The sequence below is a fragment of the Kogia breviceps genome, chromosome 9, assembly GCF_026419965.1.
Source record: "Kogia breviceps isolate mKogBre1 chromosome 9, mKogBre1 haplotype 1, whole genome shotgun sequence".
NCBI classification, from domain to species: Eukaryota; Metazoa; Chordata; class Mammalia; order Artiodactyla; family Physeteridae; genus Kogia; species Kogia breviceps.
Window position 1 is genome coordinate 113,460,879 of NC_081318.1, and position 25,981 is coordinate 113,486,859.

The 25,981-nt window shown below is 46.4% G+C and overlaps 1 protein-coding gene across 2 annotated transcripts in view; it reads left to right on the plus strand.

Annotated features, from left to right (window-relative positions):
• The window catches only part of URGCP (upregulator of cell proliferation), a 31,111-nt gene extending 6,005 nt beyond the window's left edge, over positions 1-25,106 (plus strand). The window contains exons 1-5 of one of the 2 annotated variants that reach the window (XM_067043004.1): positions 8,587-8,981; positions 9,302-9,372; positions 19,729-19,761; positions 19,984-20,022; positions 21,773-25,106. In XM_067043004.1, the coding sequence (XP_066899105.1) occupies positions 8,965-8,981; positions 9,302-9,372; positions 19,729-19,761; positions 19,984-20,022; positions 21,773-24,366 (2,754 nt within the window). In that variant the 5' untranslated portion in view covers positions 8,587-8,964 and the 3' untranslated portion in view covers positions 24,367-25,106. Of the gene's footprint in view, positions 1-8,586; positions 8,982-9,301; positions 9,373-19,728; positions 19,762-19,983; positions 20,023-21,772 lie in introns of those variants that run through there. The other variant, XM_059073556.2, reaches the window with a different exon arrangement.
• The last annotated feature ends 875 nt before the right edge of the window (positions 25,107-25,981 follow it).

The following is a 25,981-nucleotide window of genomic DNA, read 5'->3' on the forward strand; positions in this document are numbered from 1 at the left end:
TTGAATAATCACCAGATACTTAGAGCTGCCTGGATCCGGGACAAAATTCCCACCTGTATTTGGGCCTGTTTCTGGGCTCTTCTTTTACTGAACTCTGTCTGTTCATGAACCAGTGCTACAGCCTTAACTTACTGTGGCTTGTACTATGTTCTACTGTCTCGCAGGTTTTGTCCGCCTTCATTACTGTTCTTTTTCAGAATTTTCCTGATTATTATTGCACAAATATTTCTGAATAGAATCACCTCCTCTGTTTTCAAACCTAAATTCACGTATTGGTTAATTTAGGGAGAATTGACTTTAAAATTATAGTGAGCCTTTCTTTCCCCAAAGGATATGGCTTTTCATTTGTCCAAGTCTTTTATATTCTTTAGCATTTAGAAATTCTTTTCATATAGATGTTGCACATTTATATGTGTATTCTTAAATTTTTTCTTGTTGTTACTCTAAATGGGAGTCCTCCTTTCACATCGCTAAACTTGTTTGTATATAAGGAGGCAATTGGGTTTTGTTTTGTTTTGTTTTTTTTGGCGGTACGCGGGCCTCTCACTGCTGCGGCCTCTCCGGTTGCAGAGCACAGGCTCCGGACGCGCAGGCTCAGCGGCCACGGCTCACGGGCCCAGCCGCTCCGCGGCACGTGGGATCTTCCCGGACCGGGGCACGAACCCGTGTCCCCTGCATCGGCAGGCGGATTCTCAACCACTGCGCCACCAGGGAAGCCCGGCAATTGGGTTTTTTAAAAAAAATGTTTTTTATGTCCCCATACTGAATTCTCTCATCGCTCACATCCAGTTGATCTCTTAGTTTTTCCACATCATCACTTCTTTCTGTTATCATGGATAAATAGCAAGGTGCTTCGGCCTTTGCTGTGGGCAGACTGTGTGTCTGTAGGACGGGAGCCAGCAGCGAGCGGTCTTTTGGATACATTGTGGCGTGCTGCCTTCCCTAAGCGGCCCCAGCCCTTTGCGGCGCCTGTGCCGCTCAGCATCCCCACGGAGGTCGTCCACGGGTCTTGGGCCAGAACGTGAGCACAGCCTTCCCATTCGAGGCAGCAGCAGCTCCATTGAACCTGAACATTTGGAGGCTTCCTGGACTCCGTCTTTCTCACACACTCTGTCCGGTCCTTCACGGAGACTTTCAGAGCCCAGCCCTGGGTTGTCCTCTCTGGTGCTGCCACGCAAGTCTGGTCTTCGTCATCTCTAATCTGTTCTCAACATCAAACAGGCATGTCGACTTGCACTCAGCCCATCCTCCAGAATAAAAGCCAGAGTCTTTGCTATGGCCCAGAAAGTTCGGTCTTACCTGGCCTCTTCTACTGCCTTCCTCCTGCTGACTCCGTAACAGCTGCACCGGCCTCCCACCGATCCCTGAGCCCCTCGGGCCTTCACGGCACCTGGAACTCTCTCCCCAGGGAGCCGCGTGGCTTCTGCCCTCATCTCCTACCAGGCCTGCCCTTGCACGTCCCCTTCTCCAGGAGGCCCACCCTGACCTAATTACAGCAGTCTGTGTCCCCATTCACCACATGCCTGGTACCCTGATCCTGGTCTACACTTTCTTTCTTTCTTTCTTTCTTTCTTCCAGAGCACTTAACACCTCCCAGTGCATCTTCTATTTAAAACTCTCAAAAATTGTTTCATGTCCGTTTCCCCCACCTCACTGAACGTAAGCTAAGAGCAGAGACATTTATGTCCTTCGCCGATATATCCCAAACTCCTAGAAAAGTTCCTAGCAGGAAATAAATGTGTGGATAAATCCAAGAGAACACTGCCTTATATAAACTTGCTTTACACGGGTAAATCTCTCTGGGTCCCTATAGCAACCTGATGAGGTGTGCAGGACGGGGATGGCCAGCTTTGTTTGACAGATGAACACACCTGTATTTTGTAGAGTTCATGTAATGAGTGTTCATTGTATCTCTCCAACCCAACCCTAGTATAAACTCGTGGAGGATTGGGGCAGCATTTTCGAGCTGTTTCCTCTTGCATGGTGAATCTACATGGCACGAACCTGGGACCAAGACCTGTTGCTCATTACGCTTGCGACACTCTTAGGTTGGGGTGTAGCAATGATTATTGCCCCAGGGTCCTGCTGGAGGGGCGTCAGCAGCAGGCAGGACGCCTTTGCCTGACACATGAGGGGTGTGTCCTTTCCCAGCGTGCTGCCTCTCCTGCCTTCCGGAAATTCTAGGTGCATAAAAGCAGGACTGCAGTGGGTCCCTTGGCCACGGTCCCTGCACGTGCCAGCACGTTTCAGGGACTAGCCTGCCGGGCTTCACGGTGCTGGTCTATGACCTATGTTATAACAGCTGACATCTACTTGTCCTCATGTGCTGTTGGATGGAAACTTTTCAGGTATGTTTCCTCAGCCAGTCCCCCACTGCTGCACAATGAGTTTTAAACTCTTCAAAGTGTGTGGTCCCCTTGCAGAGGTGGGATGGCCTCTAATTTTGGCTTCGATATTGTGGATGAATTGTGTGCCCTCCGAAACGTATGTTGAAGTCCTAACCCCTAGTACTTGTGAATGTGATCTTTTTTGGAAATAGGTTCTTTGCAGATGTGATTACTTAATTTGAGGTTGCACTGGGTTAGGGTGGGCCCGAGTCTAGTGACTGGTGCCCTTCAAAGAGGCGGAGAAGAGACACAGACACGGGACTTCCCCGGTGGTCCAGTGGTAAAGAATCTGCCTTACAATGCAGGGGACAGGGGCTCGATCCCTGGTCAGGGAACTAAGATCCCACATCCCGCGGGACAACTAAGCCCGCGTGCCACAACTACTGAGCCCATATGCCTCAACTAGAGAGCCCGTGTGCCGCAAACTACAGAGCCCACACGCTCTGAAGCCCACGCGCCACAACTAGAGAGACGCTCACGCACCACAACAAAGAGCCTGCACTCCACAACAAAAAGATCCCGCATGCTGCAACAAAGATCCCACATGCCGCAACAAAGATCCCACATGCCGCAACAAAGATCCCACATGCCGCAACGAAGATCCTGCATGCTGCAACGAAGACCCAATGCAGCCAAAAAAATAAATAAATAAAAATATTTTTTAAAAGAGTGACATGTGGACACATACAGGGGAGAACCCATGTCAAGGGAGGCAGAAACTAATACAGCTGTCAAGAGCCACACATATGTTGTCTCCATTTGGTAGGGATGCTATTACAAAGTACCACAAACTAGGAGGCTTAAAGAAAACAGAAATCTTTTTTTCACAGTTCTGGATGCCAGGTGTCTGAAACTAAGGTGTCAGCAGAGTTGGTTCCTTTTGGGGGCTCTGAGGGAGAGTCTATCCCAAGCCTCTCTCCTACCCTTTGGTGGCTGCCAGCAACCCTCAGTGATCCTTGGGTTGTAGATGCATCTTTCCAATCTCCACTTCCATCGTCACATGTTTTTCTCCCTGTGTATCCAAATCTTCCTCTTATAAGAATACCATTCATTGCATTAGGGGCTCACCCGACCCCTGTATGACATGATCTTAATTTAACTAATTAGATCTGCAAAGACCTTATTTCCAAATAAGGTCGCATTCACAGTAGGGAGTTAGGACCTGAACATATGTTATAGGGAAACACAGTTCAACCCACCAAGAGGGTTTGAAAAAGCTTATTACTAATTTAGTGAGGCTTTCTGGGTAGAGCAACTGGCCTCAGGTTTTGTTTCGTTTTTTGTTTTGTTTGGGGTGTTGTAATGGGGTGAGGGTCCCTAGCTAACACCAAAGAAAGGAGCCCTCAGGCTCTCTTGTCTGCTGGCCCAGATGTGGGGCAGGTCAGGAAGTGGAAGATCTTGAAAGCTATTAGCATCAAACATCAAAAATTGGGTCAAACTATTATCCAAAGTTATTAATAATATACTGTCAACTACATTACGGTAAGCAACTGCCCCATACTTAGTCTCCTTTCGTTAGATTTTCTGTGCCGTCTTGTCTTATTGGCACCACCCAATGAAGGAGCCAGGTTTGTTGCTAGGAATTAGCCCTGCTTGCGAGGTTTGGACAGTTTATTCTTGGCCTTGAGGGGCACTGTCCAAGGAGTGCCCAACTCTGAGGTGGTAGCAGGCATCTCCCTTTCAGAGATGGGTCTCCTGAATCAGAATCTCCAGGTATAAACAGGAAAGCTCCTCAGGTAATCCTGTTGTGCAATGGAGAAAGAGAATGAAGGACACAGAAAGTGTGCCTTGCCCTGTCTCCTAGGACTGACAGCCAGTGAGGCGGATGGCCTGGGGGTGTCAGGGTCTTGACTCTGCCTGCCAGACTTGAAGGGAGCCCAGTGCACAAAGCGGGATGTCTGCTTCCCAACTTCGTGAGAAAGAACTGTTAGACACACTTGGCCCTCAGGGTGGCATTCAGATCGCCTCTTGCCCTGGAGAGAAGTCTGTGTGGGGAGGTGTCCCCAGGAGGGAAGTTGAGCCGTGATGCCACGGCACCAAGGCTACAGGCCTGGGCAGCATGGAGACCAGGAGCCCATGCCCGGGCCGGACCTCTGTGCTGGTGGCCCCCAGGCAGGGCCTGCTCTGGGTTCCACTTTTGGCTCTATATGCTCTGGGGTCTTGAAAGGACCACCACGGGCCTCAGGAGAAGACCAAAATCTAAATGGCCCTTAGCGAGGAAGTAAAATGGGATGCAGAGAGTGTAGTCCTATATACCCATTAATGCAACGAGCTACAGCAGCAACATGAATAGGTCAGAAGTAGGAGGCGGGGGTGGGGGAGGATTGGTTAACATACGGAGTAATTGTTCAAAAGAGCAAAGGCATTTTCTTGGTACTTTTTTGTATATTTGTCTTATTTTTGGAATCAGAAAAAGACATTAGCAATTTTCAAAAACTGCTTTGTAGAAGGCCGCTTTGCTCACGTCTGGGGCCATTGGAAGCACTGCTTGTTTTCACTCCCCTGGTCTTGTCTGCCTGTGGAGGCAAGAGCGGGCTTGGCAAGACTTGGAGTTGGCAGATGGGCTGTTTTTTATGGGTTTTGTAATTACCAGCTATAATTATAAGTTACCTAAAACCTATCTGAGCCTTACAAATAATGAGCCAAAAGGGAACCAGAAGATTCACGTTCGGGTTCTGGCCCTGTGCTTCCTAGCCTGGAGAGGTTGGGCCGCTTAGGCTGCCATAACAAAGGACCACACGCTGGGTAACGTAACATTTGTTTCTTGCAGTTCTGGAGGTTGGGAGTCCCAGATCACAGTGCAGGCAGATTCAGTTTCTCCTGAGGTGTCTCTCCCCGGCTTGTAGATGGCCACTGGCTCACTGTGTCCTCACCTGGCCTTTTTCTGTGCACCTGCAGAGAGAGAGCAAGCTCCTGGGAGTCTCCTCCTCTCATAGGAACCAATCGCATCAGATCAGGGCCTTACCTTTGTGATCTCATTCAACCTTAATTACTTCCCTAAAGGCCGTATATCCAAAAGGGTTTCAACCTAGGAATTTGAGGGGACACAATTCAGGCTATACAGGTATTGAAAGCAGAGTTGTAAATTAAAAAGCATTGCACAAAGGTGAGAGTCTATCGCTGTTCTCTCTTGCAAGACTTGGCTCTGCTTCCAGTTTACAACACAGAGACTCAATTAGGTGTGAACTTTGTTGGCAGGAATCAGGAGCAGATTTATATGTATATTTTCAGAAATTAGCACAAACTCAGGTTGTCCCTGTGATAATTTCACTCTTGTTTTCCACTTTCTTGCATGGAAAATATGGGGCTGGAATTAAGCTCCTCTCCTGGGAAATTCTGGCGAGTGTGTCCTGAGGGCCTGTGTGCAGTGGGAAGAGGCCGTGCAACGCCCTGGGTGTCGCTACCTGTCCTCTGCCGTCGTCCTACCTGGGTCTCAGCACAGGGCTCCGTGCCACCACCAGCAGGCCAGGCCTGCTTCTTCCCCTCTGGGAAACTATTTTTAACCAGTCATGTTTTCTTTTTTCAAGGTTACCTTTTTTTCTTATTACAAAAGCCATGTATGTTCTTTGCAGAAAAATGAAGAGAAGACAATGAAAAGTCCCATTTTTATCAGCATCAGGGTCAGATTAAGTCAGAGAGTTGCCTAGTACTCTGCACTGATAAAGTGGCTAAAACAGGGCTTCCCTGGTGGCGCAGTGGTTGAGAGTCCGCCTGCCGATGCAGGGGACGCGGGTTCGTGCCCCGGTCCGGGAAGATCCCACGTGCCGCGGAGCGGCTGGGCCCGTGAGCCGTGGCCGCTGAGCCTGCGCATCCGGAGCCTGTGCTCTGCAACGGGAGAGGCCACAGCAGTGAGAGGCCCGCGTGCCGCAAAAAAAAAAAAAAAAAAAAGTGGCTAAAACAGCTGTGAACACAGTGACCACTGAGGTTACTGGAACTCCCTTCAGAGAGGGCTGAGGATGAGACCTTCAGGGAACATGCTGGAATAACAACCAAGTGTCCTGAAATCCTTCTTTCCTCTAGGAGGGTGGATTTGATGAACACAAAACAGTTCTTTTGCTGACGAATTAAATGGAACCGGATTGCTTGTCTCTGAGGGGGGCCTGCCACAAACTAAAGTTTAAACCTGTACGCTCTTGGAAGATCATTGGTTTGAAGGGGTTCCAGATTACCAAGTTTTCTTTGGGGCACACACATATCTGATTCTGGCCCTGGCCCTGGCCCTGACCCTGACTAACAGCATTACTTTAATAGCTCATTTAGTTTTATTAAATCAATACATGCCTCTTCTATTTTAAAAATTCAAGTAAGACAAAATAAACAGATATCATACTGCCCAGAAATAACTAACCACTATTAATTTTAAAACATTTTATTTGGAAATAATTTCTACTTAGAGATAAATTACAAAATTTAAAAGGCCCCTTATACAGAATCTCCTATTCGTAACATTTTAGCTCATTCACCATTCTTTCTCTCTTGCTGTCTCTTTCTATGAGTATGCATGTGTATACACACACACACATAAATACACACATATATAATTTTTTTCTTAACCATTAGAGAGTAACTTGCATACATCATTACCCTTTATCCCTAAATCCTTCAGTGTCTTATTTCCTAAGAAAAGAGATATTCTCTCACATAACCACAGTACAGTTATCAACATCAGTAAACGTGACATTGACAGCACCTATATTTCAATTTAGTCAGTGGACCCCAAAATGTCTCCTTCTAGTTCAGGATCTAGTCTAGGGTTAGGTATTGCATTTTTTCTTGTCCCTTTAGTACCCTCAATCTGGAACATTTCCTCAGTCTTTTTTTTTTTTTTCTTTTGTGACATTCATACTTTGAGATAATATTGTTCTCCCCCCTCTAGCATAACATTTCATTTTGGGTTTCTCCTTATGATGAGGCCAGGGTTCTACATTCTCAGCCAGAATGCTGTATAGGTGATGACGTGTCCTTCCTCAGGGTACCACAGCTGGGGGCACACATATCCATCTGTCCCCATGGTCACCGGCTTTGATTACCCAGCCAAGTATAATTGCTAGGTTTTATTTTTCTCCTGGCACCTAATAAGCAATCTGTGAGGAAACATTTTGAGCCTGGGCAAGTATCTTGCTCCTTGTCAACATTTTCCTGCAAGAATCGGCACTCATTGGTGTTGCTAGATTGAACCATTCTTGATTACGATGATCCTGAAAGTGATGCTGTACCAGCCGCAGCACCCTTCACGTTAGCATTCTGTTATAAACAAGAGCCCTCATTTCCTCCCCCCCCCATTTGTTTATCTATTTGTTATCTATACGGGCTCATTAATACCTGTTTTTCAATGGTGTTAAATTAATTACTGTATTTAATTATATTCATGCCCAAATTGACTCACTCTTGGTAGTAGGAGCCCCTTCAAGCTGGCTTCTGTGTCCTGTGACATGCCCCAGCATTTTCTTTTCTTGAGCACTTCCTAATTTTCTAAAATAAGATGCTCAGGTCATCTTCTTCTTTTGCTGCTCCAGCCCTGTAATCTGTAATTTCTCCAAGGAGACCTGGTATCTGTTAGTGTGGAATGATATTAAAGGGTGCTTGGTATGCTCACTGGTACTATAGTGTCTTTGCTTCGTGGCCCTTTCAGTGGACAGAGCTAGGAAATGTATGCATGGTTACACAGATGGATACACATGTATACAATGAGCATGCATGTAGAAATCACGAGTACACACCAGTACCTCCAGTTCCAGTGTACCTCTGTGAATTCTTTTTCTAACTTCCTCCATTGCTTATTTGTACACCCTTTATTCAACAGTGGAACCCTGACTTCTGATGAAATCAACACATTTACTCATTCCTATGATATACCTAAAATAGTTTGTTCTTAAATAGACTATACTTATCAAGCCTACTTAAATTAATTCAGAATCATCCCTCCCTGCCCACAGTATTAACTTTTGATGAACATCCTTCTAGATCTCCCTGTGTACACCTATAGATAAATAGACATAGTTTTATTAAATAGTAATCACACTGTACATACTCTTCTATAACCTGACCTTCCCCCGACTAATGAACATATCATTAACATCATTCCATAACACATCATACAACATCTTTTTGTCCACAACATGAGATCCATAGAATATTTTTTAATGATTGCAGACTAAGACTGTACCATAATTCCTATTATTGTACTTTGATTTAAAAGGCATCCAGGGGACTTCCCTGGTGGCGCAGTGGTTAAGAACCTGCCTGCCAATGCAGGGGACACGGGTTCGAGCCCTGGTCCGGGAAGATCTCACATGCCATGGAGCAGCTAAGCCCGTGCACCACAACTCCTGAGCCTGAGCTCTAGAGCCCGCGAGCCACAACTGCTGAGCCCACGTGCCACAACTACTGAAGCCCACGCACCTAGAGCCCATGCTCCACAACAAGAGAAGCCACCGCAATGAGAAGCCTGTGCACCACGACGAAGAGTAGTCCCCGCTCGCTGCAACTAGAGAAAGCCCGCGCGCAGCAATGAAGACCCAACAGGGCCAAAAAAAAAAAAAAAAAAGCGTCCAGTTTTTCACTATTATTTATAAAGATGGCATCAACATATTTGTAACTAAATTTTAATTTTTTCCTTAGGGTAGAAGTGGAATTACTGGTCAAAGGATATGTATAGTTTTATGTTTTTCTGAATGGCTGTTTGCTCTGTCTCACAGTTTTTGAGAGTACTGGTTTTTCTAGACCAGTGTGGGCGCTTTTAAAAGCAGAGATGCCCAGGCCTGGCTTTGAGATTCTAGTTTTGAGGATCTGGAGTGTAACCAGGATTTTTAGTTTCTAAAGTCTCCTCAAGAGATTCTGATGTGCAGCCAGTTTGATAGGTGAAAGTGGTATTTCATTCATTTAATTATAATTTTCTTCTGACATTGTTTCAGACACTCAGATTTGGGAGAAGTGGCCCCAGAAGTAAAAGCATCTGAGAGACGAACAGCTGTGGCCATTGCAGGTAAAGTCGGGCTTGTGTCCACTCGGAAGCAGATCTGTTTCTTCTGGCCCATTGGGATTCTGGATTCCACCACCACCCTGGGCTGTGGATCACGGACCTCAAAAATAAACAAGCATAAGGTTTTTATTTTCCCTTTTACAAGAAGACCCATCTAAGGGTCTTTTAAGCTTCCCTCATATATTCAAAATAGGATTCACTTTTAAAAAGGTATTTACCGCACAGCTTTACCAGGAACACATCACTCCAATTTCAGCACGTTGCTGTTCCTGCCATTCTGAGCTGTGTTGAGGGCAACTGTCTAGTTTCTAAACTGGGCACACCTGAGAGTGAACAGTGTGTTTCGTTGGGACAAGAGGTATGAATTGGGACTGGCACTTGTAGGCTTCCTGATCATGGTCCATATAAGCTGGTTTTTCTTTCTTTGGGGATTGGGGGGGGGGCTGTAGCTGCCCCTCATGACTTCAGCTTTAAGGTGTGGTGGCCACACTCTAGACATCTTAATTTCTCTTACTAACTCATTTTGGATCTATCTTTCATTAGTTTGGCGCTTCTCAAAATGAATGTGTTCTATTGGATATTTAATAGCGTTATGCAAAAATAATCCCACAAAAATATGCAAATACGTTTGGGTTAATCCAATTTTATTTTATTCATTCAGACAAATGTTTATTGACTATTTACCATGTGCTGGCCTTGTTGTAGGGATTGTGAATATAGGAAACAATAGTGAATGCAGTGGCCAAAAGTCCTGGTCTTCATGGAACTTAAATTCTAGCAGGTTGTGGCACTGTGGGAGTTCATGGCCAGTCGGTCAAGGCTCATAGCAAAGTTGGGATCAAGCAGTAATTGCCCAAAGCCCTTCAGCGTCTCAAGATCTTGAGCTGTGCTACTCAATACACTAGCCACTAGGCACACACTTTAAAATCAAACAAAATTAAAAATTCACTTCCTCATCCACACTAGCCATATTTCAAGTACTCAATAGACATACAGCAAGTGGCTGCATGTTTAAGACTGCAGAAGTAGAACATTTGCTCCATCACAAGATGTTCTATTAGAGGGCATTGCTATAGAAAACCAGGAAAGAGGGCTTCCCTGGTGGCGCAGTGGTTGAGAATCCGCCTGCCGATGCAGGGGATGCGGGTTTGTGCCCCGGTTTGGGAAGATCCCACGTGCCATGGAGCGGCTGGGCCCGTGAGCCGTGGCCACTGAGCCTGCACGTGCGGAGCCTGTGCTCCGCAGCGGGAGAGGCCACAACAGTGAGAGGCCCGCGTACCACAAAAAAAAAAAAAAAGAAAGAAAGAAAACCAGGAAAGAAAATTTGAGAGTGGGCTGAGGGAAAGAAACGACCTTACTGGCCTACTGTGAGCGAGGTTGCCCTAATACAGCAGCCTCATAAGATAGTTATGATCGGTCCTTTGTTTCATTTGAGGAAACTGAGGCTCAGAGACCTTCTGGTCCTTCCCCCAAATTCTATCTTTGTGTGTCTCTCCAGTGAATAAGCCTTGTGTAATTATTTTTAAAATTCTTCCTGAGGTATGTGAATTCCTCTTCAGTACATATTTTATTTTTAAGACTTAAAGTAAGCTCTTCAACCTATAAGATTAAAAAAAAGTTGTACTGAAGTACAATATACATATGGAGAAGTGCCCATATTGTAAGCGCATCGCTTGATACAGTGTCACAAACATGAACTGGCCTATGTAAGCCAGCGTCCAGGAGAAGCAGCCAAACGAAAACATCACCTAAGCAGAGTCCACTTCTGATCACTTCCCACCCTGCCCCTGCCAGGGGTCACCACTCTCCAGACTTCCGAAAGCATAGATGTAGGGTTAGTTTTGCCTGGCTTGTGCTTTATATAATCATCCTATAGAATGTATGTGCCTTATGTCAAGTCTGAGGACTCTGATTACTTCACAACCCATTCTTTTTTAAAATAAATTCATTTATTTTATTATTTTATTTTATTTATTTATTGTTTCTGGCTGCGTTGGGTCTTCATTGCTGCGCGTGGGCTTTTCTCTGGTTGTGGTGAGTGGGGGCTACTCTTCGTTGTAGTTCACGGGCTTCTCATTGCAGTGGTTTCCCTTGTTGGGGAGCACGGGCTCTAGGCGCACGCGGGCTTCAGTAGTAGCTGTGGCTCGCGGGCTCTAGAGTGCAGGCTCAGTAGCTGTGGCGCATGGCCTTAGTTGCTCTGTGGCATGTGGGATCTTCCCAGACCAGGGATCGAACCTGTGTCCCCTGCACTGGCAGGCAGATTCTCAACCACTGCACCACCAGGGAAGCCCCACAACTCATTCTTTAAAAAAATTTATTTTAAATCATTAAAGAGAATTCTGGAAGATGGCACAGCAAGAAGCACCAGGAATCCCTCTCCCCACCTGGACAACAGTTGTGCTGGCAGAATCTGTCTGATGTAATTATTCTGGAACTCTATAGAGTCTGTTGAAGGCTTGCAACTTCCAGGGGAAGAATTAGAGGGTAAATTGCAGTTAATTTTGGTCAGTTTCAGCTCCTAACACAGTAGCAGCTACCCATCTCCCACTCCCAGCCAAGTGCCAGGCAGCTATGCACATGACCTTAGAGCAACCTGACACAGCTTGTGGGAATGAGGGTGGGCAAAAATCCCCTGCCCTCCAAATATCAAGTATCTATGCTCTAATTGCTGATTGCTGCTTCTGATCACAGAAGTGAAGACAAAGAGGGGGGAAGCAATTGTCACACCTCCAAACGTTGTTGCAAGCCCCTCCCCCTCCAGCTGAAGTGACTTACAGGGGAATTAAAAGGCCAACACCTTCTCTGCATCATTTTTTGCTTATTCCTCTTTTGTAAGCCACACATTAAAGACTAGAACATTCAAAAACAACTGCATAGGGGCTTCCCTAGTGGTGCAGTGGTTAAGAATCCGCCTGCCAATGCAGGGGACATGGGTTCGATCCCTGGTCTGGGAAGATCCCACATGCCGTGGAGCAACTAAGCCCGTGCGCCACAACTATTGAGCCTGCGCTCTAGAGCCCGCGAGCCACAACTACTGAGCCTGCGTGCCACAGCTACTGAAGCCCACACTCCTAGAGCCTTCACTCCACAACAAGAGAAGCCACTGCAATGAGAAGCCCGCTCACCGCAATGAAGAGTAGCCCCTGCTCGCCACAACTAGAGAAAGCCCACACACAGCAACGAAGACACAACACAGCCAAAAATAAAAATAAATAACTAAAAAAAAAAAACACCCCCAAGAAACAACTGCATATATGGGGAAAATTAGAAAGTGATTGTGCATTCCCAGGAAAATGCTCAGAAAAGACCAGAGAAGACCTTAAGTTTACACCTTAGGCTGATCCTTAGCACAGAGACAGCCAACAACAATCAAAACCAAAAAACAAACAAAAAATAACAATAGCAAACCCTGGGTAAGGCGGAAGAATCTGATTTCCAGAGTTACCACATTATTACATTCAGAGGTGTTCAACAAAAACATCATATAGCATACAAACAAACAGGAAAGTGTGGCCTATTCAAAGGAAAAAAATCTATCAACAAAATCTGTCCCTGAAAAGACTATGGCAGATATATTAGAAAAAGGCTTTAAAACAACAATCCTAAAGATGCTGAAAGAACTAAAGGAAGATATGGAGAAAGTCAGGAGAACGGTCAGTGAACAAAATGGGAATATCAATAAAGAGATAGAAAACTTAAAAGTAAACCAAAACAAAATTCCGGAGCTGAAGAGTACAATAACTGAAATGAAAAATTCACTAGCAGGATTCAAAGGCAGACTTGGCAGGCAGAAGAATGAATCAGTGAACTTGAAGATAGGACAATGTAAATGATCAAGGCTGAGGAACAGAAAGAGAAAAGATTGAAGAAAAGCACATAGAGCCTACTGGACATCATCAAAAGGACCAAGATACTCATGTGGGAGTCCCAGAAGGAGCAAAGAAAGAGGCAGAGAGAATATTTGAAGAAATAATGGCTGAAAACTTCCTGAATCTAAAGAAAGACATACATGTAATCATTCAAGAAGCTCAATGAACTCCAAGTAAGATGAATTCAAAGAGATCTACACCAAGACACATTATCATTAAATTTTTAAAAGAAAAAGAAAAAGAAGATATCTTGAAAGCAGCAAGTGAGAAGCAAATCATTACACACAAGTGATCCTCAAAGAGATTATATGCACTTCTCATTAGAAATTTTGGAGGCCAGAAGATAGTAGGCAGATATATTCAAAGTGCTTTAAAAAAAAAAAACCTGTCAACCAAGATTCATGTATCCAGCAAAACTGTCCTTCAAAAATGAGGGAGGGGCTTCCCTGGTGGCACAGTGGTTGAGAGTCCGCCTGCCGATGCGGGGGACGCGGGTTCGTGCCCCGGTCCGGGAAGATCCCACGTGCCACGGAGCAGCTGGGCCCGTGAGTCGTGGCCGCTGAGCCTGTGCGTCCGGAGCCTGTGCTCTGCAACAGGAGAGGCCACAGCAGTGAGAGGCCCGCGTACCACAAAAAAACAAAACAAAACAAAACAAAACAAAAAAAAACACTCAACAAAGTAGGAAGAGACGGAAACTACTTTCACATAATAAAAGACACATATGAACAACCCACAATAAACATTAATGGTGAAAACAGAAAGCTTTTCCTTTAAGATCAGGAACAAGGGAACGATGCCCGCTTTTACCACTTCTATTCTATCTAGTACTGGAAGTTCTAGCCAGAGCAGTTAGGCAAGAAGAAGAAATAAAAGGCATCCAAATTGGAAAGGAAGAAGTAAAATTATCTTTGCAGATGATATGACCTTAGACATAGAAAATCCTGAAGATCCACACAAAAAAGTTATTAGAACTAATAAATGAATTTAGCAAAGCAGCAGGATACAAATCCAACACCAAAAAATCAATTGCATTTTAATACTAAAATGAAGAACCTGAAAAGGAAATTACAAAAACAATTCCATTTACAATAGTGTCAAAAAGAATAAAATACTTAGGAATTAGCTTAAACAAGGAGGTGAAAGACTTGTACAATAAAATTAAAAAACATTTTTCAAAGGAATTAAAGAAGATATAAATATGTGAAAATATATAAATATGTGAAAAGAGTTACCAAGTTCATGGACTGGAAGACTAAATATTGTTTGTTTGTTTTCTTGAGGTATAGTTGATTTACAATATTATATAAACTTCAGGTGTACAACAGTGATTCACAATTTTTAAAAGTTATATACTCCATTTATAGGTATTTTAAAATATTGGCTATGTTCCCTGTGCTGTACAATATATCCTTGTAGCTTATTTATTTTATATGTAGTAGTTTGTACCTCTTAATCCCCTACCCCTATCTTGCCTTTCCCCCCAGAAGACTTAACATTGTTAAAATGTCAATATTACCCAAAGCAATCTACAGATTCAGTGCAATTCCTATCAAATACCCAATGACAGTTTTTGCAAAAATATAAAATTCATTCTAATATTCATATGGAATCTCAAGGGACAGTGAATAGCCAAAACAATCTTGAAGAACAACAAACTAGAGGCTCACAATTTCTGATTTCAAAACCTACTACAGAGCTACAGTAATCAAAACAATGTGATATTGGCATAAAGACAGATATACAGACCAATGGAACAGAATAGGAAGCTCACAAATAAACCTTTGCATATAACAGTCAAATGATGTTTGACAAGGGTGCCAAGGCCATTCAATGGATAAAGGACAGTCTTTTCAACAAATAGTCCTGGAAAACTTGGGTATTCTCTTGCAAAAGATGAAGTTGGACTCTTACCTAAAACTGTATACAAAAATTAACTCATAATGGATGAATGTAGTCCTAAATGTAAGACTGAAAACTCGGTCTTAGAAGAAAACGTTGGACAGAAGCTTCATGAATTTGGATATGGCTACAATTTCTTGGATGTAACACAAAGGCTCCTGCAACAAGAGAAAAAATATACAAATTGGACTTCATGGAAATTTTTTTAAATTGTGCATCAAAAAGACACTATCCACAGAGTATAAGCAGCCCACAGAGTGGGAGAAAATATTTGCAATCATATATCTGATACGGGATTAATATCAGAATATATGGAGAACTCCTAAAACTTAACAATAAAAAAAACCTGATTCAAACATGGGCAAAGTCCTTGAATAGACATTTCTCCAAAGAAGATATACAAATGGACAATAAGCACTCTAAAAGATGTTCTACATCACTAATTATTAGGGAAATGCAAATCAAAACTACAATGAGATACCACCTCACACCCATTAGGATGGCTACTATAAAAATAACAGAAAAGAACATGGGTTGGCAAAGATGTGGAGAAATTGGAACCCTTGTGCACTGTTGGTGGAAATGTAAAATGGTGAAACCACTGTGGAAAACAGTATGGAGGCTCCTCAAAAAATTAAAAATAGAGCTACCATATGATCCAGCAATTCCACATCTGAGTATATATCCCCCCAAATCAAAAGCAATGTCTCAAAGAGATATTTGTATACCCAGGTTCACAGCATCATTAATCACAATAACTCAAACATGGAAGCAACTTAAGTGTCCATCAGTGAATGAATAGATTACCACAATGTGGTATATACATACAACGGAATATTATTCAGACTTTAAAAGGAAGGAAGGGCTTCCCTGGTGGCGCAGTGGTTGAGAATCTGCCTGCTGATGCAGGGGACACGGGTTCGTGCCCCGGTCCGGGAAGATCCCACATGCCGCGGAACGGCTGGGCCCGTGAGCCATGGCCACTCAGCCTGCGCGTCCAGAGCCTGTGCTCCGCAACGTGAGAGGCCACAACAGTGAGAGGCCCGCGTACCACAAAAAAAAAAAAAAAAAAAAGGAAGGAAATTCTACAGTATGCTACAGCATGGATGAACCTTGAGAACATTATGCTAAGTGAAATAAGCCAGTCACAAAAAGATAAATAATGTATGCGTCCACTTATGTGAATTAAGTAGTCAAAATCATAAAGTCAGAAAGTATAATATAATGGTGGTTGCCAGGGGCTGAGGAGAGGGGCGATTGACGAGTTATTGTTTAATAGGTATAGAATTTCATATGTACAAGATGAATAGAGTTATGGAGCTGGATGGTGGTGATGGCTGTGCAACAATGTGAATATATTTAATGCCACTGACCTGTACACTTAAAATGTTTAAGATAGTAAATTTTATATTATGTGTATTTTAACACAATTTTTAAAAAGGAAATATATTGGGAAAAAAAGCATTTACAGAGAATAATTCTATGACATTTAGTACATTCACAAAGTTGTGAAATCACCACTTATCTATTCATTTCCAAAACATTTCCATCACTTGAACGTAAAACTGTGTATCCATCAAGCAGTTTCTCCCATCCCTCCTTCCTCCCAGTCCCTATAGGAACCACCAATCTATGTTAAGCCTTTGTTTATCTATTCTGTATATTCCTATAAATGGAGTCGTACAATAAGTGCCCTTTTTTTGTGTAGTTTCTTTCACCCAGCATAGTGTTTTGGGGTTCATCCTTGTTGTTCCTTTTTAAGGTTGAAGAATATTCTATTGCATGGATAGACCACACTTTGTTTATCCATTCATCTGTTGACAGACATCTGGGTTGTTTCCACATTTTGGCTACTGTGAACAGTGATGCTGTGGACATGCATGTACCTGTACTTGTTTGAGTCTCTGTTTTCAGTTCTTCTGGGTATACACCTCCGAGTGGAATTACTCAGTCAAATGGTAAGTCTGTGTTTAACTTTTTGAGGAACAGCCAAACTGTTTCCCCAGCAGCTGCACCACTTACAGTCCCACCAGAAAGGTACAAGGGTTCCAGTTTTTCCCCATCCTGTCAATACTTGTTATTTTCCATCCTTTTTTAAAAATCACCATCCTAGCAGGTGTGCAGTGGTATCTCACTGTGGATTTGATTTGATTTCCCTAGTGACTAGTGATGTTGAGCATCATTTTATGTGCTTATTGGCCGTTTGTATATCTTTTGGGAGAAATGTCTATTCAAGTTCTTTGCCCATTTTTTTAATTGAGTTTTTTTGGTCTTTTTTGTTATGAAGTTGAAGTTGTTTATGTTTTCTAGATACTAGACCCAATCACATATGATTTGCACCTATTTTCTCCATTCTGTAGGCTGTCTTTCACTTTCTTGATAATGTTCTTTGATGCATACAGATTTTTATTTTGATGAAGTCCAGTTTGTGGCCTGTGCTTTTGGTGTCATACCTAAGAATCCATTGCCAAATTCAAGGTTATGAAGATTTACCCTCATGTCTTCCTCTACGAGTTTTATGGTTTTAGCTCATATTTAGGTCACTGATACATTTTGAGTAAATTTTTATCTATGGTGTGAGGTAGGAGTTCAACTTCATTCTTTTGCATGTCGGTGTCCATAGCTCATTTTTAACACTAACAGCCCCAAGGTGTCAAATAGTGTCTTAAATGTCTGCTTACTTGCCCAATAACAAACATTCCAAAATGTGGTGAAAAACTAACAGTGTGAGTACTGGCTACTTTAATAATTGAAAAAAACAGTCATTCAATTTGATGGCTGAGATGGTTTTAATTGCCCCACTTAGAGTTCATTTCAGTGGTAGGTCCTGTCCACATTCTGCCCCTTGTGTTCCATTTGAGCCCAACACCCCCACTGGGTTGGAACCCAAACCTGTCCCACCCTGACCAGTTCTTGTCCAACAGAAAATATAGCGGAGACCTTGGCCCACAGTACCAAGCCCTTGCTGGCCTCCTGTGTTGGCTGCTGACTTGTGTCCTTGGCTGAAGCCCTGTGCCTCCTCTTCTGCCTCTTCTGTAGTCTGCTGGTGACCAGTGGTTATCTTGGCTTCCAGTGTTCTCTACTCAGAAGCTCTCCCACCCCTCGTCAGCGATTTCCTTAGTCTGACAGTGAGACCTTCAGCCACTTTGTGCATCCTTGACCTTATCCACCTACTACCTCTCTGTTCCAAATCAGAACTATCTCCTGTTAACTAGCAAAGCAAGGCCCTGTCTTCTCTGGGTCTGAAGTTTATTCCTTGCTTCCAGCTCAAAACTACTCTCTCAGAGCCACCTTGACCCCATCTCGGGCTTCTCTAGGTGTCCCGTTCTCGTCTTTAACCATTGTACCTCCTCAGATGGCATTTTAGGCTCCTTGGAAAAATTCTTCTGATGTCTTTTTTTTGTGTGTGTGTGGTACATGGGCCTCTCACCGCTGTGGCCTCTCCCGCTGCGGAGCACAGGCTCCGGACACACAGGCCCAGTGGCCATGGCTCACAGGCCCAGCCGCTCCGCGGCATGTGGGATCTTCCCGGACCGGGGCACGAACCCACGTCCCCTGCATCCTTAGGCGGACTCTCAACCACTGCGCCACTAGGGAAGCCTTCTTCTGATGTCTCTTGTCCACTGTGAATAAAATAATCTTTTGGCTGCTCAGCACTGCAGTTCAATCTGCATGAATCATCTGTGTCTTCTCTAGTATGTTCATATGCTCACGTTCTCCAAAGCCCCCTTCCTTTCCTCTTGTTTTTCTCTTTCCAGATCTTCATGTGTATCTCCCAGAGATATCATCAAAGAAGACTGAATTGTTTATCTATCTGATTATATGGAAATCATGAGAATAAATCTGAAACTGTCAGAATTTTTTTCCTGATTCATAAGCTTTTAAAAATACAATTTTAATTTTGAAATGGGTGATACTTTTACTTGGATCAAAAGTTGAAACAATAAAAATACATACAGAGAAGTCTTGCTCCCATCATTCCCCTTTTGCTAGCACATCTAGAGTTTTATGATCTTTTTTGTCGATGTAAAGATCTGAATAGCACTAAATTAAATAATTCAGAAATTAAAAGTACTTAGTGTTGATGAATACATTATATGCTGTTAGAGACTCTGAACAAGTACGTCTACTTGTAAGTTATAGCTATTCCCCACTCTATGCCCTCCCCCCATACATGTGCCTCATTTTAAGTGATAACAGGAACTCCTTATGCTAGAATAAAAATAAAGTTTGTAGGAGGTAATCTTGAAATTAAACCAAAGGATTTATATCAACTTTAAAAAAAATAGTTTCTAAAATCAAAGATTAATCTATGTATGTTTCATGAAGTTATTTATATTTTATTTTCACAAAATTTAGTAAATTTTACAAGGAGTATATCGTAGAGCAAATCATTATTTTGTGTGTAGCTATTACAACTTTGTGTCATATTGGGGGTTGTAAACAAATGAAATTTACGTAGGAAAAACCAAAGCTAATAATAGTACTCAAAATAAACATTAGCTACAATATCTTCACTTGAACTTTTTGGTAGAAGGGTCCTAACTTGCTGATGAAACTAACTGTGTGTGTGTATGTTTTTTTCTTCCAGATTTGGAATGGAGAGAAATGGAAGGAGATGATGGTGAGTTTCATTATGGAGGGAGAAACTACAGGACCTGGCAACAGATTGGATTGGGGAAAGAGGGCAAAGTGAACAATAACTGGGAGTTTAGATTTTGAACAATTGGGAGAAGTTGCTATCTTAGTAAGGAAGAGAGAGGGTTCTGGGTTTAGGTTAAATTAATTTGTGTCAATTCAAGCCACCTGATTTGATTGACACTTCATTTTCCTTTGCTTTTTTTAGATGGTCCGAACGAGGCTCAGGACAGTGACTTTCCAACAGGTATGTTTCTTCTCTCTGCTCTCGTTGCCTGTTCTATTGAAGGAAGACATCATCTGGGCTGGTAGTTCCAACCCCTGACTGCATCAAAATCACTGCTAGTCCATTAACCCTTTATGTGCCATAAATAATATTGCCAGAGAGACAACTCCCCGGGGACCTGTTACCATACAGGGTTAACACAGAGAGCTTGCATCTTTGGAAGTAAAGCCCAATCTTATTTTTAACAAGTTCCCAAAGTGATTCTAAAGCACATCCAAGTTTGGGAATCATTCGTCTGATCCAGTGGTTTCAATAATAGATCTGCCAAGGGTCCCGGACTGGGCATGAGTGCATATATTAATAGGTTTGTTTGCTCTGGCTTTTCCCTGTCGCACTCAGCTACCGTGCTACTTAAGAACAGTTGTTCTCTGTCTGCATAAGAAAAACAGTGTCACTGGTTTCATTCAGGCAACACTCAGAAACCTGACTTACTTATATGATGGATTTCTACTACAGTCTCTCTCCCCATAGAGTTCTTTTGTTTCTGCAACAAGTTTGTCAGCTCCTGTACTCTCTGGGGTGGTGGCGCAGCCCGTAGAACTCTCTTCTCAGCCCCTGTGGAGGGTGGAGTTTCTGAAGAGAGACATTAGGCAGCAAGTGGACCCCGACAGGGGAATGAGACACCTCTTTTCCAGGGCTTTGAGTCCTGCTGTCCACCAGGCATGGTCCTGAGCCCATCATATGACTTCCTGGGAAACAAGAAGAGGGCTGATTACCTGCGCTTCCTCCTGTGGTTTATATCCACTTTTAAGGTAGCATCACAGGCATAGTAGCTTCCTCTTTTGAGAAAAGAATGGAGAGAATCCTGGAGCTCAGCAGGATTTGTATTGATTTATTTTGTTAATATACTTACCATTTAAAGTTTACTAATTATATGCAGGAAATTATATGCAATGAAAATTGTTAAGATGCCGTGGCCAAGAACGGGGTCAGTGGATGAAACGTTTGCAGGTGGCCTTACTGTTCTCAGCATCTAGTGCTTGTAAGAATTCATACTGTATTGGATGTTATGGTTGAAAATCTGAACAAATAAGTACAGACTGATGATGATCTCTACCAAATATTTTTATCAGTGAAAATTTAAAACCATATTATTGGCTTCAGTTTTGCAAAATGTTATTTATCTGTGATTTCTGTTACTCTGTACCCAGTAGTAACTCCCTGTTTCCTTTACACATTTTCCAACTTGTCTGTAAAGAGCAAAGAACATTAACCAGAAAACCAAAGTGAATCAGTGCTTGTGTCCCCTGTGGGGGAATTCCTGGTGACAGGGTTAGGGCATCCACTGCTGGGCCAGAAGCACAGGAGTATCTTGGAGGGAGTGGAGGCGTGGCCAGAGAATGGGGCCTGTGTTCCACATCTAGGGTGCATAGCTGCTCACTCTAGCCAATTAAATTTGGGCTTGGTGTTGCTAAATCTCAGAGGTTTCAAGAGAAACCGGACATTTTCTTACATCGATCCTCCCAATGCTTAACAGTTGCCCCCAGACGTCCTTTTCTCTTCCCTCGCTCATGTCACATGTTTCCGACCACACTTGGATCTGGGGTGGGTGATGTTACTTCTGTCTTGGTCTCAGGTGGCCTAGGGGTGCCTGCATTTTACCCTGAAGGAGGCCATCCCCTACACGCCAGGCTGGGCTCTTCCCTCCCCACCTCTAACCTGGGTCCCTGACACGCAGGGTAAGCGCTGATATCTTCATTTCTCTCCACAGTGGAGAGGAGCAGACTACAAGAAATGCTGTCCCTCTTGGGGCTAGAGACATACCAGGCACAGAAGCTCAGCCTCCAGGACTCCTTGCAGATCAGTAGTGATAGCATGAAGAACTGGGCTCCACAGGCTCCCAAAGACTTGCCCTGGAATTTCCTCAGGAAGCTGCAGGCCCTCAACGCCGAGGCCAGGAACACCACCATGGTGCTGGACGTACCCCCGGACACCAGGCCTGCGGAGAAGGAGAGCCAGGTGGAAGAGGAGATCATCTACTGGGACACGGCCGACGACATCTCTGCGGACATCTATTCCTTCTCCGAGCTGCCGACGCCCGATACGCCTGTGAACCCCTTGGACCTTCTCTGTGCCCTTCTGCTTTCCTCAGACAGTTTCCTGCAGCAAGAAATCGTGCTGAAAATGTCTCTCTGCCAGTTTGCACTCCCACTCGTTTTGCCCGACCCGGAAAACCACTCCCACACGTTCCTGCTGTGGGCCATGCGGGGGACTGTGCGGCCATGGGCGTCGCAGCCCGCGAGGGCGGGGGGCAGCCTCAGAGAGGACAGCGTGGTCCTGTCCCGGGCGCCCGCCTTCGCCTTCGTGCGCATGGAGGTGAGCAGCAACTCCAAGTCCCAGCTCCTGAACGCCGTGCTCAGCCCTGGCCACAGGCAGCGGGACTGCTTCTGGCATCGGGATCTGAACTTGGGCACCAACCCTCGGGAGATCGCAGACGGGCTGGTGGAGATCTCCTGGTTTCTCCCCAGTGGCAGGGAGGACTTGGACATCTTCCCAGAGCCCGTGGCCTTTCTGAACCTGCGAGGTGACATCGGCTCTCACTGGCTGCAGTTCAAGCTCTTGACGGAAATCTCCTCGGCCGTGTTCATCTTGACTGACAACATCAGTAAGAAGGAATACAAACTGCTGTACTCCATGAAGGGGTCGGCCACGAAGTACTACTTCATCCTGAGCCCCTACCGCGGGAAACGGAACACAAACCTGAGGTTTCTGAACAGGTTAATCCCCGTGCTGAAGATGGACCACTCGCATGTCCTGGTGAAGGTGAGCAGCACAGACAGCGCGGGCTTCGTGCGCCGGGTCCGCGCCATCGTGGCGCACGTGGCCCGCTCCCCCTGCAGGAGGGTGTCCGTGGAGGACATGGCGCACGCGGCCCGCAAGCTGGGGCTGAAGGTGGACGAGGACTGCATGGAGTGTCAGCGGGCGAAGGACCGGATGGAGCAGATCACCAGGCAGATCGAGGACTCGGACGCCTACCGCCGCGACGAGCTGCGGCTGCAGGGGGACCCTTGGAGAAAGGCGGCCCAGGTGGAGAAGGAGCTCTGCCAGGTCCAGTGGGCTGGGGACCCTCCTGAGAAGTACAGGGCTGAGCTGAGGCATCGCTTACTGGAACTTCGCATGCAGCAGAACGGCCACGACCCTGCCTGGGGGCTCCAGGAGTTCATCTCGGGCATCAGCAGCCCCTCTCTGGGCGAGAAGCAGTACTTCCTGAGGTGGATGGAGTGGGGACTGGCCCGGGCGGCCCAGCCAAGGCCGAGACCGTCTCCGGAGACGATGCTAACCCTGAGACCAAAGCACTGTGGGGCCGTGGACTGCGGCGAGCCCCTCTGGCCGGAGCCCCTGGGGGTGGAGCACTTCCTGCGGGAGATGGGGCAGTTCTACGAGGCGGAAAGCTGCCTCGTGGAGGCCGGGAAGCTGCCGGCAGGCCAGCGGCGGTTCGCCCACTTCCCAGGCTTGGCCTTGGAGCTGCTGCTGAAGGGGCTCCCCCTGGAGCTGATCGACGGGAACACCCTGAGCACCCCGCTGCGCTGGGTCACGGGGCTCCTGAAGGAGCTGCACGTCCGCCTGGAGAGGAGGTCGCGCTTGGTCGTCCTGTCGGCGCTCGGCGTGCCGGGCACAGGCAAGTCCACCCTCCTCAACACCATGTTTGGGCTGCGCTTTGCCACGGGAAGGGGCCGTGGTCCCCGAGGCGCCTGCATGCAGCTCCTGACGGTGGCCGAGAGCTTCAGCCAGGACCTGGGCTGCGACCACATCCTGGTGATAGACTCCGGGGGCTTGATCGGCGGCGTCCTGACCGAGGCAGGGGAGAGGTTTGAACAGGAGGCTTCCCTGGCCACTTTGATTATGGGGCTGAGCAATGTCACCGTGGTCAGTTTGGCCGAAACGAGGGACATTCCGCCGGCTATCCTGCATGCGTTTCTGAGGTTGGAAAAAACAGGGCACATGCCCAACTACCAGTTTGTGTACCAGAGCCTTCAGGACGCGCCTGCCCCTGGCTCCAAGCTGAGAGAGAGGAAGCAGCTCCCGGCCGAGCCCCGGGACGCGAGCAGAGCCACGGTGCAGATGGAGGACCAGGGTGGCGGGACCCGGACGCTGGCCGGCCTGGCCTTTTGTGACCCTGAGAAGCAGCACGTGTGGCACATCCCAGGCCTGTGGCATGGAGTGCCCCCCATGGCCGCTGTGAGCTTGGGGTACAGTGAGGCCATTTTCGAACTGAAGAGATGCCTGCTGGAGAACATCCGGAACGGCCTGTCCAACCAAAACAAAAACATTCAGCAGCTCATTGAGCTGGTACGACGGCTGTGAAGCCTCGAAAGAAACGGAGTCCAGCTGCCAGAGGCCCGCCGCGAGCAGCCCGTCCCGACGAGGGTGTCCGCGTGGAGCTGGGCCCGGCTCCTGAGAGGGGAGGAGGGTGACGGACGGGGCTCAGGTCTGGAGTTGCCTCCAGACAACGGTGTCGGAAAAGGACAGAACCTCACAGATCAGCTCAGAGATGCTCTCGGGAGCTAAGAACCCCGGGGCGGGAGGTGTAGACACAAGCGGTAACTTGTCCTCTGTCTCTGGACTTCGAGGCCCCCGGTGGCTTGGGCCCCCCACGCAGCTGCTCCCCGCGGTCTGCCTCTGGACCGGAGAGTGGCTCCTGGGCACTGCAGCCCGGGCAGCTGGTACCGAGGACAGGGTTGGGGCGTTGCCCCGAGGAAGCCGAGGTAGGCCTCCCCTCCGGAGAACCTCAGCGTCGGCCTCGGCGACCTGGTCCTGCCCACTGAGGAAAGGGCCCGCCGCGGGCAAGGGCTTCCGTGAGGCTCTGCGTGTTGGCCGGCCCTGCCTCAGGAGGAGTTCCTGTCGGCTCTGGCGCGCCCACAGCGCTTCGTTCACGCCTCTGCTGCCACACTCAACGCGCGCAGCGTGACTTACCTGTGCACGTGTCTGCCTCTCCCCTAGACTTGTGAGCTCCTTGAGAGCAGGGGCTGTACACGACCCAACTTTGTACCCCCAGGGCCTGGCGCACTGCAGGCACTTAATAAACGTGTGTTGAATGAATGAAACTAGTGAGTGCACAAATGATAGTAACGGGCAGTTTCCGCTCAGTGCCTTAATTTTCCTGTTTCCTCCAAGGGGATCACAGCGTCTGTCTGAGGGGGCTGCTCACTAGAACATCTGAAATAGTGGACACCTGAGAGAGGTGTCTTTAAAAATGCCACCACGTCCCCTCTCTTTAAGCAGAGATCCATTCTTCAGGCTGTTACTGGAAAACCGAGCTAAGTATCTTCAGAGGGGCTCCAAAATAGCTCCATCCTTACCCCGTTTTAGAGACGTGGCAAGGAGGCCTAGAGCAGTTAAGCAGCTTGCCAGGCCCACAGACTGCATCGGCAGAGGGGAGCTGATGGGGACGCCGGTGCCCTCAGCTCTGCGCCTCTGCTTCCCAGCCATTCATCTTCCCCACGCTTCCACAGCTTCCAGGCGCACCCCCAGCCTTGCCCCTGGGTGTCAGCCCTTCATCTCACTTCCGTGCCTCCAGGGCCAGGCCTCCTCCCTGGCATCATCCGTGGCCCACTTGACACCATGAGCCAGAACGTGGAGCTCCTCCTCTGGTGAGTCTCCAGCTGGAATCTTTGTCTGTGCTGGCCCTTACCAAGGGCCAGGGTCACCTCTCTGTGCCTCAGACCCCAATCCCAGCTGTGTCACTAGTTCTGGGAATCTCTGCTTGGGCCCTAGGGCCTCCTCCCCTCTGTGTTTTGTGATTCCAGGAAAATTAGGCCCCCGGGTGGTAACCAGGAGCTTCTCTCTATTCCTTGAACTCCTCCTCCCAGACTTGGAAAGGGAGCCCTCTGGACTGGAACCGTTTTTTGGGCTCCAAGGCTCTCAGCCCCTTCTCTGGCCCCAGGATGCTCTAGCTGCTGCTCCCCCAATGTTCAGAAAG